Source organism: Mustela nivalis (assembly GCF_964662115.1).
Source record: "Mustela nivalis genome assembly, chromosome: 12".
In the NCBI taxonomy this organism is placed as follows: Eukaryota; Metazoa; Chordata; class Mammalia; order Carnivora; family Mustelidae; genus Mustela; species Mustela nivalis.
In genome coordinates, this window is record NC_139031.1 from 58,195,601 (window position 1) to 58,212,034 (window position 16,434).

The 16,434-nt window shown below is 37.2% G+C and overlaps 1 protein-coding gene across 6 annotated transcripts in view; it reads left to right on the forward strand.

Moving 5' to 3' along the window:
- Positions 1-16,434, forward strand: part of ETV1 (ETS variant transcription factor 1) — a 102,016-nt gene that overhangs the window by 49,219 nt on the left and 36,363 nt on the right. For all 6 annotated transcript variants that reach the window (XM_082693024.1, XM_082693022.1, XM_082693023.1 and 3 more), the window contains 3 exons: positions 7,963-8,092; positions 10,748-10,936; positions 15,435-15,682. In XM_082693024.1, coding sequence (XP_082549150.1) covers positions 7,963-8,092; positions 10,748-10,936; positions 15,435-15,682 — 567 coding nt within the window. The remainder of the gene's footprint in view (positions 1-7,962; positions 8,093-10,747; positions 10,937-15,434; positions 15,683-16,434) is intronic.

Sequence of the window (16,434 nt, forward strand, 5' to 3'; positions counted from 1 at the left end):
CACTCACTTTGATGTTTTCCTCTCCTTTTTCATTATAGACCATAATCTCGCATGATCGAGAACAGGTGTCAGCAAACTTTTTTTTTTTCTGTGAAGGGCCATACAGTAAATTTTTTTTAGAAGGTGCATTTATTTCTTAGAGAAAGAGAGAGACAATGTGTGTGTATGTGTGTTCGTGTGCGCCCATGCAAGCGGTAGAGGGGCAGAGGAAGAAGGAGAATCCTGAAGCAGACTCTCCACTGAGCGAGGAGCCTGAAACAGAGCTCTATCCCAGGACCTTGGGATCCTGACCTGAGCCGAAATCAAGAGTCAGATGCCTAATCGACTGAGCTACGCATGTGCCCTGAGACAATAAACCTTTTAGGCTTCACAGGTCGTGGAGTCTCTGTCTCCATTATAAGTCCAAGTAGCCCTAGACGCCACCTTAGTCAAAGGGTGGGACAGTATTCCAATAAAACCTCATTTACCATGACCCGTGGGAAGCCAGATTGGACTCACATGCTGTTATTTGCCAGCCCCTGTTCTGGAACATCATAAAGTTAACTATTCTAAAGCAGACTTTTTGAGCAGATCGGAAATCTCAACACCAAAATCCGGAGACTCTCATAAAGGTGCCCTATTCCTAGGTTGTTTTTGTTAAAGAACTACAGATTTGAAAATGGTTTTTAAAAAGCTACAGATCTGATTCAAAGAGGTAGTTCTTTTTAGTAAAGAAGTATTTAAAAATGATGGGTTTCTCTCCCAGAGTAATTGTTTTGTACTCGCAGAAATCGGTCCTCTATTTCACTCTCATGATAAGGATTGAGAGGAAAAGCAGAGTGAAAGGTCAGAGTCAAGAAAACTTATTACTGTAATTATATTCACTGTCCACATATGGAAGAGGACCCATCATTTGTGACATTTTGGTTATCAGACTCGATGGGGAAGCTTTAGATTCTGGATGGCAGCATTTTTCCTTAGTGGAATATGAATGGTGTGAACTTTTAAATGGTTTCGGTCACAGTAATAAATTGAAAGAAAGCAGCATGCCTAGGAGTAGGCATGAAATGCTCTGAGAAGTGTTTTGGATACAGGTGGCACGGATATATTATTAAGGTCATATATATAGAAACATGCATCTTCTACACTCATGAATGAATCAAACTTAAAGGAGACTGCCTAATACTGTGTAATATCTTTATGAGAGAAAACACTTTAAAAAATGAAATAAAGCTCTGATTCGGCTTCTTTGAGTTCTTGAAGGTTAAACTCTGTCTTTACTGTTCATCCTTACTCTATAGCTTTACATTCTGTCCCTCTCTCACCACCTGAGATAGTATCTGGGCTGTAGTAAATGAATTAATTAGTGAAAGAATGAATGGATAAACATCTGATAGGAGGTTATAATGGTGCTTCTACGTGAAGGAAACAATAATTGTGTTTATTCAAAATAAGTTTGATTGATGTGCTCAAGAGTTCAAGAGCTGTCACCAGAAGTCTAGGGCTCTTTATTCTTAACCTGTTTTGAGTTAGTCCTAGGTCTTGGGATAGATATTAAGCTTAGCTTTTATATGCCTCTTGAAAAAAAATTTCTCAGAAGTGGGAGGTATAATAAAGGTCCTTCTTGTCTTGACTGATGAGAATCAAATACAGTAGGTGAAGAGTCCTTGAAAACTGTAAATTTGAGGGTTTTTTAAAAAACGTCATGGCTAGTATTTTCTACTGTGATTCTAAATTCAACCACAGTTCAGTAAGTCACCACCTATAGTTAAGCATCTTATCTTTCTTAAATGTATCAAAAGGCAACATCATCTTCACTCTAGAAATAGAAATAGAAATGCAATGTATAGATTAAATTGTTTATTTTCTGGACTAACATGAACCAGTCCATTAAAACAAACATAATCTGTTTTTAGTTTATGATATAAAAATGTTCCAATATCATGATTGTTTAGGAAATTATTCTCATATGAGTAAATTTTTAAATTCATTACCTTCATCCATATTTTAAGGTGTTCAAATGTACTTTGAACCAAAGACATGGTTATATATCAGTATTGTTGCACTCTGGAAAGGTGGAGGGCATTTCTGTGCTCCAGTAAAATGAGGACCAGATTTTGCCTCTGTTCTAGAATGAAGACAGGGAGAAAGGAAAAAAAAAAAAAATAAAGGAAAGCAAGATGATGCCTCGAAGTTCATGATTCTAAAATGAAAACAATTATTAATTTAACCGATACCTTATGATGAATACCATAACCCCAAGTAAACTTTTAAATTAAGAAGTGGTTAAGTTTATTTTGGAAGTGCACTTTTAAAAGTCCTGGCATTTTGGAGCTCTTAAATTTAACCATTAGGAGAACTCAGTCATCATTAGTCAGCCTTAAGATGTGGTTTTAAAGGTCAAGCCTCCATCAAAGAAAAAATGCAAGATGCGGCTCTTGCGTATTCTTTCTGCTTCTCCTCTTAAAGATCGGGTTGTCCAGAGGAGCTGGGGGTCATAGAAATTTGCATGGAAACACATCTGAGGAATGCCTGCGGAAGACTGTAGATTTCGTAGATACATTTTCTGAACTGCCTGAAGTCAGTGATAAAGATATAAAGGAATATTATTTGCACTGTCACTTCTCTGTAAATGCAATGAAGGAGTTAACTCACTGGATTGGACAAACTGGTAGAAGTAAAGGTTCACTTTAATTAAAACTACCAACAACGCAGACGCACGTCGTTCTCTGTTTCAGACGCAGCAAGGACCGTACAGTAAGCGAAATGAAATGTACCTAGCAGCCTCGGCAGCAGGCTGGAGCCGTGTTCAGTGAAAGTAATTTAATTAGTGTTGATCATGACTCCAGATGATGGTGATTTGATAAGGAATAATTTAGTACTTAACAGCCTTTTACATGCACCAACTCCATGTGGGAAGGTAAAGCAAATTGCACAAAATGAATGTGCTGCTTTCACTTGTGCCTGTGCCAGTGAGCTGGAAAACTGCCTGTTAGCAGACGCTCAGCCTCCCAGCGCAGTGAAGAAATACCCAGCCCGTTCCCGGCTCAGCCTGCTCTGGTGGGAGTCTCTGCATTACCCTTATTTCAGAATAAATAAGAGAAGTCCGTTTTGGGATAGAGAATCTCTAGGAAGCAGGAGAGTGAAAAGGGGGGAAATAAAGTTGCATGTGGTTCTTGTGCAAAATGTTGGAGATCTTCAGGTTGGCTTCCTTTTTCCTTCCACAGCAATTAAAAATTTCAAGCCAACTCAAATTCACTGGATTACTTATTTGTCTTACAATTAGGAAAAAAAAATCACAGTTCCAAGCACCCGTGATGATTAAGAGGCCCACACACGTTGTATGTGTTAGAGACACATTAATGTTGTGGAGTTATGTTAGTAGGGGAGCCCAAAACTTCTGGATTTGGAGAACCTAGGAAAATCCTCAAGTGTGGTCATGTACTGAATAGAAAGGCATTGTTAGATCTTTTTAATATATATATTTTTAAGTCTTTGCAAGTACTGGGTCTATTTAGGTTCAGCACACAAGGAATCGAGGTATGGGTAATCATCTCAGTGGATTTTGAAATGAGCCCAGTTATGAGAATCACCTAGAAATTTTTGTAAAGGCAGAATCCTGATCTATATCCCAACCTTAGTGACTTGTCATTTCTGCACGTGGTGTGTAAGTTTGCTTAGGGCTGCCATAACAAGCTGAGTGGCTTAAAAAACAGACATTTGCTATCTCACAGTTCTAGAGGCTTGAGGTGTAGACGAGGGTATTGGTAGTTCAGAGTGCTCTGAGAGAGAAGCCCTTCCACGGATCTCTCTGGGCTTCTGGTGGTTTGCTGGCAGTCTTTGGCATTCCTTGGCTCTTAGAAGCATCGCGTCATCTCCGCCTTCACTTTCATGTGGTGGTGGTCTGTGTGAGGGTCGCTCTATCCTAATGCCTTTTTATAAGGACATGAGTCATACTGGATTAGATTCCACCCGAACTGACCTCATCTTAACTAATCTTCTCAAGAAGGTTACATACTAAGATGTGCCAGGGTTAGGACTTCACCATGAATTTTGGAGGGGGCATAAGTCAAACTCTAATGTCTGGGGTCTGGAAATCCCTGTTTTTTTTCCCCAGAGTACTTGGTTAAATTTGAAGATGGGTCAGATTTGAGCTTGCTAAAGTTTAGAGTTCAACTTGGCTTCTGATAGCATTGTGGGAATCCTTACATCCGTTCATCTGAAGTCAAGTTAGGAAACTCATGGAGCCACTCTGAGAGCAGGAGCGCTCCAGACAGTGTCCCCACTATGATAGGTCCTGCCCTTTCTTCTAAGTTGGTGTCAGTAGACATTGTGATAGGAGGCTATCGTTTGGCTAGCAACCATTCGTGATGGCACTCTAGACTTGTCATTCCTCCCCTGACTCATCTGGAATCATTTATCCTGTGAAATCAAAACTGAAACACACTTCCAAGGACCCATTCTCAGATGTCCCTGCTGGAACAGGAAGCCAGCTGTATTAAAATATTCTAAGTTGTGTAGCATTGCTTGGTGCCCTTCCTATTTTTAACCTTTTAGTTGAGATATGCATTCTTTATAATGTAAAATTGTAACTGCACAATTTGGTGAATGTTACATATGTATACATAGTAGTACCACTTAAACAAGGTATAAACTATTCCCAGTACTGTAGCAGATTGCTGGTGCCCTTTCTCAGTAATTAAAACTCCCATCCACTGTCACTCAGTTTGGTCTATTCTTGAAATTCAAATGCTACATACTCTTTTGTGCTTGACTTCTTTTACTCAACTTCACATCTGTATGTTTCTTTGTGTGTCAGTAATTTTTTCTTTGTTATTCCTGCATAGTATTTCTTTGTGTGAAAATGCCATGAGTTATTTACCCATTTTCCTGCTAATGAACATTTGACTTTTTCCAGTTTTTACTATTTTGAAGAAAGCTGCTATGAACATTCTTAGACATGTCTTTTGGTGAACATATGCAGTCCCTTCTCTTGGACATATCCCTAAGAGTGAAATTACTGGATCATGGAATCCATTTATGTTGCTGCCGTAGTGGATCCTGCCAAAAAGTTTGCCAAGGTGTTGATAATCAATTTATATTCTCAGCAGCATATGTAAAAGTTCCTGTTGACTCTAGGTCTTCTTCAAAGCTTGGTAATGTCAGCCTTTTGCAGCTAAGCCATTCTAGTGTATGTGTAAGTGTGTGTGTGTGTGTGTGCGTGTATATGTGTGTGTGTGTGTGTGTGTGTGTGTGTGACAATTATGTGATTTTATTTGCATTTTCCTGAGAAGTAAAGTACCTTTTTACATAGGCTTTTTTGTCATTTGTTTGTTTTACCATTTGTACGTCTTCTGTTAAGAACTGTCTGTTCAGGGCTTTTGCCCATTTTAATTGGATTTTTTTTGTCTTATTAATTTGTAATGATGCTCATTATGCTGAATGTGAGCTTTTTGTCAGATTTTTCTATACAAAACATTTTGGAGTCTGAGGCTTATGTTGTAGTCCTTTAATAGTGTTTTTGATGAAGAGGAGTTCTGAATTTTAATGAAGCATACTTTGTAGGTTATTCTCTCTTATGGTTAGTGCTTTTAGAGTCCTGTTCATTAACCCTATTCTCCCTCATGGTCCCAGAGACTTTTAAACTATACTGCTATTGGATATAGTAGTCTCTGATAAATCTGGTATTTTGATAAAGGTGATAAACTTTTTATTATACTACATATTTATTCATTCCTCAGGTCTCATTTATTTTTATTCATGTGTGTTAGATCCGATTTCTCAGGTATAATGATTTGGTGCTACCCTGAATGACAAATGGAATTCCTGGTGTGTTGCTACTGCTTTTTCTTAGGAAAGTGTATTACCCACTATGTAATCCAAAGTGCTAAACTTGGGCATTCACATTTTACTGTATATGTTCAAAGAAGTAGTAAGTAGTTGAAAACTATTGGTTAAGAAAGCAACACATGTGTGGTCACTGATTTCATCACACATGTCTATCATTCTAAGAAGTAGCACACACATTCATACACAGAGAATTTTCTTACGGTACTTTTAATCTTTTGTGGATTTTTTTCACATTTTAAAAAGTTTTATTGTGCAGATTTGGGACTTAGTCAAAAGGAAAGAGAATGAACTCTGACCTACCCATCAGTCAGCATTTAACACTTATCAATATTTTTCTAATTTGATTTCTCTCTCATACATTACTGTTTCTAAAGAAAAATTCTAAAGAAAATCCCGGGTATCTTAGTATTTCCTGAAAATACTTTATGAATCTTTAACTTTAAATCTTTTTTGTGTATAATTGCCATTCCATTATCACATCCAACAAAATGAACAGTAATTTCTTCAATATCTAGTATCTAGTCCATATTTAGTTGTCTTGTCACCAAGTTGTCTTTTTATAGTTGTTGTTTTTTCAAGCTAGAATCCTAACAAGTCCTCATGTTTTTAAATCTCTTCTGTCTGAGTGGTTAATAAATTATAACTTTCTGACCTGGTAAAGTTAATGAAGTGAGTACCCTTGACATATGAAAACACATGTAATTTCTCCTCTGTTTCTTGTCCTCTACTTTCTACTTTAGGCATGTCAAACTCAAGTATACAAAAAAATACTTTGAAATAGACCACCCAGTGGAATTATTTTACTACTATTTGTGAAGTTTTTCTTAGACAACTAATTTAGGTGAAATTCATTTATTTCTTTGGTAAATGTGTATTCTACAATGTTTCAGATGGCTCTTGAGTACCATAGAACATTTCTGTCTAAATTATGTACATATCCAAACAAATAGCATATATTTGCCCATAGCTTGTAACTCTTGATATCAGATTATGTTAAATTATACATCATGTTCAAACTAGTAAGGTTTATAATGCTGTCATGTCACAATCAAGATTGAGTGGCACCATAAATTATGAAGTTTCTCTTGTCATATCTTCCTTTATAGAAAACAGAAAGAATTTTTGTGTTTTAATTCGTTCTTATAGGAGTTAGAATAAATTTCCACAATGTGTGTTCTCCTAGTGTTTATTCCTTGATTAATCATTATTATGCATATTGTACATGAAAATAAAATCCATTTTCATGTGAACTTTATCTTTTTACTAATTTTCCATTTATACTAAAACTTCTAATAGAATCTCTAATAGGAAAAAGAATAAAAACATACATAGTATTATTTTTTATTGGCTTTAAAGCTGTTTATTCCCAAACATGCATATTTCCTCTAGCCTTCATATTTTACACGGTGTTTATATTACAGTAAGCATTAATAATATAAGTATAACCATTAAGTCACATGAAAAAGGATAAAACATCATTTGACATAGAAAAATTGTTTTATGGTGGATTACATTTGACAAGTAATTTTCACATACTTGTCACATTGTATATTATAATTCTGGTAAGTAGATAGGCAAGTACACTTATCTTTATTTTATAAATGAACATTGGCCTCAAAGATGTTGAGTTTTTGTCCAAATTATCATCAGTTACCACTGGACCTGCATTTGGATTTTCTTTCTTACAGTTCAGTTGTTATTCCATAAAACAATTATTATTCATGGGCCTGAGATATTTTCCTTTCAGTAATGCTGAAAATTATGTTCCAGTCCTCACTTAATTCGTGGGTAATCAGTTGAGCCTTTTCTTGTTTATCACTGGAAATTTTTTCGAAATGTTTTTTAAACTTTCTGAAAACTGAGGTTCTAGTATTGTTAATATCAGTTAAACAAATTATAAGTGACTCCCTTTAAGTAATGAGCATTCAAGCACACATTTTTGTTAAGCAGCGAAAGCAGAAAGAATATATATAAAGGGATTCTCTAGAGTCTTTTCTTCTGTGAAATTCATTAAATGTGATTTTTCTTTTTCAATATGAAACGGTGGTGACATTTTAACCAAGAGAATTCGAACAGGCTACTTAATTCCTAACAACGTTTCATTTGTGTGGATATTTTTGTCTTGTTTTCTAGTGGCTTTTCATGGCCTACCACTGAAAATCAAGAAGGAACCCCACAGTCCATGTTCAGAACTCGGCTCTGCCTGCAGTCAGGAGCAGCCCTTTAAATTCAGCTATGGAGAGAAGTGCCTGTATAATGTCAGGTAAATCCATCAGGTGTACAGAGAGGGCGGTGCTTCTTACTAATACAGAAAATCCAGAATAATATCAATTCCCATGTTCTATTTCATATGAGTTACACCTTCAGGACCTAACAAGCTAATTAGCTGATGTGTTTCCCAAACTCTGAAGAACCGCACACCATCCTATCAGACACTTTTAGGATCATTTGAAAGCAATAATTTTCTTCCAAATTGTTAGTTGCTCTTCTACTATAGTGATGCACCCTGGGTTTGAAAAGAGGGTCTTACTTGGCATGAACAGCTATTGAAAGTTCTTGTTAGAATAAATGCATTACGCACTTTAGACAGAGTCTGTAGGAAAAAAATGAAACATTTGGCAGGTCTGAGCAGTACATTAGTTATCTGACAGGCTTTGCAGATGATCTATAAGTTGTGTTCATGGAGAATTGCAATCAAGTTAGAATTTTATAAGGCTTAGTACAGGCTATTATCTATTAAAAAGCCAGTTGTTCCTTTTGATGATAATAAAGGGTGGAGCAATAAAATTACTTTGTTCATTTGTTAGAAGATTTGATAACATATATGTTCATTAAAAACCCTTCACAGTAAATTGCGTTCTGTTACTTTTCACACTGGCCCTCTAATTGCAGGAGGAGAAGTTGGCTCTGTATATTGGGTATCATTATTCTCAATTACAGTAAAAACTTAGTTCTTAAAAGGAGCTCGTTTGGAAACTTAGGAACATGATTACAAATATTTGCAGTTTTAGAAGTTCCGTAGATTGAAGTTCGTAATACATTATGATCCAAAGGAGTGTTCTATTTTCTCATATATTTACAGCATGTAGTGTTATATCCAAGATGTACAAGATTCAAGAGACTTAGATTTGTGCAATCCCATGGCAGCTGACCAGCGTCGGGATATATTCTATTGCTATTTGTTGTTGCAGACTTGTCTTCTATGTCTACTTTTCTAGGAGGATCACCACAGCCTGATAGAATGAGCCAGCTCACTTGAAACTACAAAGCTTTTATTTAAAAAGATCTCTTGTAGAAGCCATTAAAGCATACTGAGTTCAGTTAAAATCATATTGATCAATCTAAGTTTTATTTGTAGTGTTTTTAATTTTTGCATTTTTCTAAGTACTGTGTATTCACGGACTAATTATTTAACATACTGAAAAATTTCAAGTTAATGAACAGATAGATAAGGGCTTGTCATTGCATCTAGCATTGATCAGAAGTGTGACTGTGAAATTGCTCCTGCTTTGTATGACTTATCTGGCATTCATAAATTAATAGTAGATGAATCACCTGAATAATTTAAGATCCTTTTTGGGGACCAGTAATTTTTACAGTGGTATATGGATTAAATCCTGATACTTCCATTTCTATATGAACAATGTAACTCAATACAGTATTTCATGGAGGGGAAAAAAAAAAGTAGTGTCCTAGGACAGAAGACAATGTCATTTTTTTCTTTTTATATGGGAATAAGACAGGCAGATTATTTTGTAGAAGAAGTGTTTTCTCATTCAGAAATATTGGTAGAGGAAATAGGTAGAACCAAACATCATATGAGTACTGTTGACTTTACTTTGAAGCCAATGGTTGACTTAACCCAGCACGTACTCCCACAGTTCTGTGAAGTATTTTTGTGCTTGGATGTGATTCTGTGGTATAGATGTAGCAGCTGAATTAATTATTTTATAAGTTAATCCAAAAAGAATGTTTCTTTTTTAAAAAGGAAAAACTATGTATTGATAATTGCTTTTTATTTTAAAAGAAAATGTGTTATTTTAACCTAGAAATACCTTTCTTATTTAGAAATTTAAGTAAAATTTATTCCCAGGAAAACATTTTTTAGATTGTAAAAATTAGTTAACTCATATCCCCAAGAGAAAATGCAGCAAAGGAAATCAACTTAAATCCATAGTGTATATAAAAACAAACTTACTCATTTTATACCTTGGTAATTGTGTTTAGAAATTAGACAATGACAATAGGATTTTCTTTTTAAGAACCTCATTTTGTACCTATTCTTATAATCCAAGAAAATTTAACTCTATCAGAAGCATTTTAATTGGCCCCATTTCTCTTTATTATCTCATGTGAGGAAGTTAATGCCAGGCATCATTTATTTTATATAAAAAAATGAAAATAAGGCAAAAGTATGGCCTCCTTAAAAATTATATCACAAATAAAGGCGAGCCAGGAATGGTCTCTTTCTTTTGAATTTCAGGTTAATGTTTTGTTCTAAAATCTTATGTGATATGGAGCGATGATCATATCAGAAATATTTAATGATTTAGAAAAGATGTATCCAACTTGTTCAAGGAGACATATCAAAAATGGATACATCAATAATTATTTCCATAGTTCCACTGCTCTCATTGACAGTGATTTTCTGTATGCTAAGTTGTTTGTATAGGTATTAAAACACCTGATTTTTAATTAATGCTGATATAGAGTTATATGTTAATTATCCTCTTTTCTTTGTAAGTGGTGGGTGATTCTGAAGATCATGTTTTAGGATTATAAAAATCCAATACATTGAAAATTCTCACTTCCTTATGACTTGAGCTTAGAATATTTTTTGCTTTTCTTGGGTTGGAAGAAAAATTGTTTCATCGTTCCAAAGAAACAGATGTTCTCTTCTCTTTTGTTCCTCGGGTAGTGCCTATGATCAGAAGCCACAAGTGGGAATGAGGCCCTCCAACCCCCCAACACCGTCCAGCACCCCAGTGTCCCCACTACACCATGCATCTCCAAACTCCACTCACACTCCGAAGCCGGACCGCGCCTTCCCAGCTCACCTCCCTCCTTCGCAGCCCATACAAGATAGCAGCTACCCCATGGACCACAGGTAAACTGCAAATACTGTGTTTTTTGTATTTTTGTTTTTTTTTTTTTTAATGTTTTTAGCATCTTGGAAGAAATGTCTATTACTCATTCCTAAGACCTGTGGTAGATTTAAGGTGAGCATTTTAATTTTGTACATCTTTGCAAAATATTTTTAGAAAGAGCTTGCCCTATCTGTATTTACAAGTAATTTGTGGAGAAGGTCATTTATAAACATTTAAATTGGTTGCTAAAGTGGAAACTTAATCTATATACCGACATTTGAACATTTCCCTTTCGCTTTGCCTGAATTAAATTGCCTCACTTAAACTTTAAATCAGATCATCCCATTTTTATGAGCATATGTGTGTACTTGTTCTATAAAGTTAGGAGACTAATTTTAGTAGGTGGCTTATGGAATTAGGTTCTTTACCTTAGATTGAATGGTTTAGCTGTACATAGTTTTGCAGAATAGAAGTTATTTGATTAAAACTATTTTTCTATCCTTTCCAAGTGATGAATATTTAATGTCAGTGGATACATGACCCTGGACACTGAGAATATAAAGTTAAGAGTCAGAGGCTGAATTTTTATTACATAGAAGGAAGACAAGAGCCAGAATGCGGAGCTAGGGAGTATGCTTTACAATATTTAAGTAAAATATTGGAGTTCCTTTGGCACTTTTAATAATACAGCTTAAAACACAGGTGGAAGGTATATGGCACCCTTCCTTTCCCTCGTGCCTCGCAAGTATATGGAGCCAGTGGTGTGCGGGGAAATGTTTAATAATGGGCTCTGTGGGAGAAAAGCCAGAAGACGTCATCTGTGGCATTTGATACGTCTATGATGTAAATACTGACTCTGGGTGGTGGTTGGGAGGGCTCTGAAGGTGGAGTCAGAAAGAGATGTGTAGTAGCACACCTTTATTTAATATTTCTATCAAATAGATAAAACGGATGTAAGCTCTAGAACATAATTAGTAGTAACAGGTAGTAAAATAATTTGCAAGGGATGAGTTTTTTTGTCCCCCCCCCCCCAAGGGACGAGTTTTAAGCATGTATGGCCTCTGTTTTTAATATAATATTTAGAAAGTTATAAATTGATGTCATTTCATTCTCAATCATCCCATGTTTAACATTAGGGGTTTCACCATATTTCTGAAAATTTAACAAATAAGCCAGTGCAAACTGGCTCTGAACACACCATTATAAAAATAACTCAGCCAAAGGAATCCTCTGGATCAGCAGAGGAAACCAGAAGATGTGTCACTGGCAACTTTCTGAAAATACGGGAAGACTCAGATCTGCTTTTTATGGGTTATTTAATGTGATTCAATCTCAAATTCAGTGAAATCTCTTTGGGTATGATGGATAAGATTACAGCGTTCTTTACAATGTGAAACTAAGCCGCATCTTCGCTACCTTTGTTTCCATCACTGAGTCCTTTTGTGCTTTGGTTATGAAATGCCTCCTGTGATCTTTCCCTCCTCACTCCGAGGACTGGAGACCTTGTCAGAGTGTGATGGTATGTGCATCTGTGTAAACAGTTTTGTAAATACAGATGAAAGAGATCTTCTTGCAGGGTGGGCCCTTAAACAGACACACATTGTGCCAGACTGAAAGGGAGGAAGAGCACAAGCAAGAAAGGCAAGTTTTCTGTTGCCCGCTTGCGGGGACTTCCGCGGGTGCCCCGCGCATGAGGCTCGCCCCCTTGCAGCGAGTGCCAGCATCACGGTGTGGTCGTCGGCCCATCGTGTGGCGCAGTGACCTCTTCGGGAAGGTGACTGCTGAACAAGCACAATGCCTGGGTTTAGGTGACCTAACGTGAAAGGCTCTAGCCAAATCCATTTTAGTTTCTCTACTTGAAGTCAAATATTGGAGACTGAGAACAGCCGGCCCGGAACTATAAGAGGGAAGCTCGGGGTCTTTTCCCGCTGCCCCCCACTGAGTTTTGAGGACAGTACCAGCTGGCCCATCCCGGGAAAATCTCTGAAGCCGTATGTTTCTGAGGAGGATTTCTTGGAGGGTTCCAGCCAACAAATGACAGTCCTTCGGTTATAAATGGCAAATTTGCTCTGGGAACAGATCCTTTCTCCAAATAGCCCCCTCCAGCCCGGGCACCCCGCCTCACTCTGGGAATGCTTTATGGCCAACTGGGCTGCACCCTGCTTCCTTTCCTCAGGCTCATTCTGTTCCTTGGGCCAGCCCTTTGGCACTTGTTCCTGAACCTACTGTGCAGAAGCCCTGTCTCTCTCTCTCAGCGTTTCCCGCCACTTATGCACTGTTTTTCTGTATCCAAGAATCATCAGCGTGCTCTCCTTATGCATTAACTCTCTTCGCAAAGCCCCTTGAGTCACTTTACCTTTATCGTCGCCCAGGGCCTCCTAAGAACAGCAAGAGACACTTGTAGCTTCCTGGGAAGCCTGCGTGTTGAATATATATGTGGTCCTCAGCAGGTACCAACTAGAATGGGGTCGACTCGTAGAAACAAATGGCTTGATTCCTTACAAAGCTTTTAGTATAAGTATTATTAACTTCCTTTTAAGACTTTAACAAGTGAGCTGGTTTCTTATTTTAACTTCAAGTTACAATTTTCTGATTCACTCCTTGACAGTTCTTAATGATAATTTCTGTTTCTTTTTTTGGCTAATGAAATAAGCAAGAGAAGGGAAGTGAATGCAGTTCCAGTCAGCCTGTTTTGCAATATCCGAATTTCCAAGTTTATTTTCTGCAGGTGTAGGTGGAATTTCAGTGCTTTTCTGTGACAGCCAGTAAACTTAGAGTTAAATCATGGGATGGAGAGGAAGGAGTGTTTGTGGAAATGCTAAAGCGATTGCTTTATCATTCTTTAGCTTTTACCTTGTTTTCCGTTTTGTATTATTACAATTAAATGTTAACTTTCCAAATTAAAGTCTCAGGAATGCTTTTAGTGTTGGTGGGTTGGTTAATAGGTTTATATTTGGTCATAGAAATGTTAGGTAGTTTATTTTTAAGCACTCTTGGGGTGTTTTAGAGTACTGTTAAATCTTTAATTAATCCACATCTTTGTGGTGGGTCAATGATATTATAGATGAGAAACACAGAACCGAATGATTATGTGATTAGCCAATCATTTCACAGCATAACCAAGACGGAAGGAAGATAGGGACTCACTGTCAGCCTTCTATGGAGGGCTCAGAACTCCCTCAGTACCCCGCAGCACAATCTGTCCCAAATCTATTCAGCACATACTTCTCTCCATCTGTATATTTGACAATATATATATTTTTATTTTTAAATTTTTAAATTTTTAAAATTTTATTATGTTGTGTCCCGACATCATTAGTTTTGGATATAGTGTTCCATGATTCTTTGTTTGTGTGTAACACCCAGTGCTCCATGCAATACACTTATTTTTACCATTCTGGTATTTTGTTTGAAGCTATCAGAAGCGTATGTGTTCATGCTGCTGTTTGACAGCAAAGAGGTGGTCTTTAAAAACCAGCTCAGATTTTAGCCTCTATGATATTTTCCTGCTTTATTTCTCAGTGTTCTTTAGAACACTGTTGAAGATTTAAGAGTCCTGCCCATTTGAGACGAGGGTCATTCCTCTTGCTTCCTCAGTAATTGATTGGTAAGGGAAGGAAAACCAGTTAAGTAGGTTGATTTTTTGGTATGTTTGTTGATTAGTGTGGTAGCAGTTAAGAGATAGAGGATGTACTTTGGAATCAGATTCTGGTTTTCCTGGTATGTATTTTTTGTTATATAAATACTAGAGACCCTCTTAATATAGAAATTTGGTAGATGATCCAGTTTGTTTATAATTGGGCATTTTAGCTGTCAGTGGGTTTGTTTCCTCAAAATAATACTCTCCTGTTCCTACCCAAAGCACACCTTTAATTCACTGTGATGTTCCAAAATGGTGCTGCAAGGGACAGTTTATCAAGGAACACAAGTCATATTGTGATAAAAAAATACGGCTCAGTGGGTTAAAGCCTCTGCCTTCTGCTCAGGTCATGATCTCAGGGTCCTGGGATTGAGCCCCGCATTGGGCTCTCTGCTCAGCAGGGAGCCTGCTTCCTCCTCTCTCTCTGCCTGCTTCTCTGCCTACTTGTGATCTCTGTCAAATAAACAAATAAAATCTTAAAAAACAAAAAAACACAATGTTACTGACCTAGGAAGGAGAAATCTAGTCCTTATTAAAAATTTGCCCTTCGGGGGCACCTGGGTGGCTCAGTTGGTTAAGCATCTGCCTTTGGCTTGGGTCATGATCCTGGAGTCCTGGGATGGAGCCCGAATCAGGCTCTTTGCTCAGCAGGATCTGCTTCCCCCTCTGCCTCTTCCCCTGCTCATTCTCTTTCTCTCCCTCTCTTGTTCTTCCCTACCCCCAAGAAAAATAAATAAATAAATAATCTTTAAAAAAAATATTTGCACTTCGGGTCAGTTGGTATCATGCCCATTAACAAAGCAGTTGAAACTGTAGCAATATTTTAAGGAGTGTTCCTCATTACCCTTTTATTTAAAACATGCTCTCTTATTTCCCAGATTTCGCCGCCAGCTATCTGAACCCTGTAATTCTTTTCCTCCTTTGCCGACAATGCCAAGGGAAGGACGTCCTATGTACCAACGGCAGATGTCTGAGCCAAACATCCCCTTCCCACCTCAAGGCTTTAAGCAGGAGTACCACGACCCGGTGTACGAACACAACACCATGGTTGGTGGTGCAGCCAGCCAAAGCTTCCCTCCTCCTCTGATGATTAAACAGGAACCCAGAGACTTTGCATACGATTCAGGTAGGCCCATACTTTACGTTACATTTAAGACATCTTTTTGCTAGTCTGTCACTCTGATTAGTGTTGGCGTCAGATTGGGTAGCTCATGACCATTTGGTGTGGCATCTCTCTGATTTTATCCCTTCTTTGAGTCTTTCTACGTGAAGTTGGACTATCAAACCATTTTGGCTTGAGCTGATGGTTGATGTAGTGCCTAGAAATGAAACCAGTCCAGAGAAAAGTGTAATTTGTAAAATTAGGCACACTCTTAGTCCAAGAGAGTAACATTGTAACTCTTTTCTTCATTCTGGCTTTTTTTCCAATTCACTACTAGAGCAATAATAATAGCAGTACTTCCAGAAAGTAATATTCTTTTGTATTCGCTCATTCATTGCTTATAACTGTTTGTTATTTTCCTTTACTGATGGCAGTAAAGGTGGTCCAAAAAGCAAGGATTCTTACATATTAGAAGAAGAAGAGCAAAAATACAATATCTGGGTTTCAAAATGGTTTATTCATAGAGCTTAGCTTTGGTCTCACTGTACCAGAAAGACCCCACATCATATCAAGATGGAGAAAGGGGGTCTTCTGAAAGGAAGGAAATGTAAATTGGTTACGAATATTATCACCAACTTTGGTCAGGCTTGAGAAGAATTATTTAATTCATCTCATTTTCACCCATTATAATCTCAACATCAGGATGTCTGCTTTTCAGACCTCTCAGGAATTTTGAAAGAAAGTATGAAATAAAAGCTAATATTTAAATGAAGGGC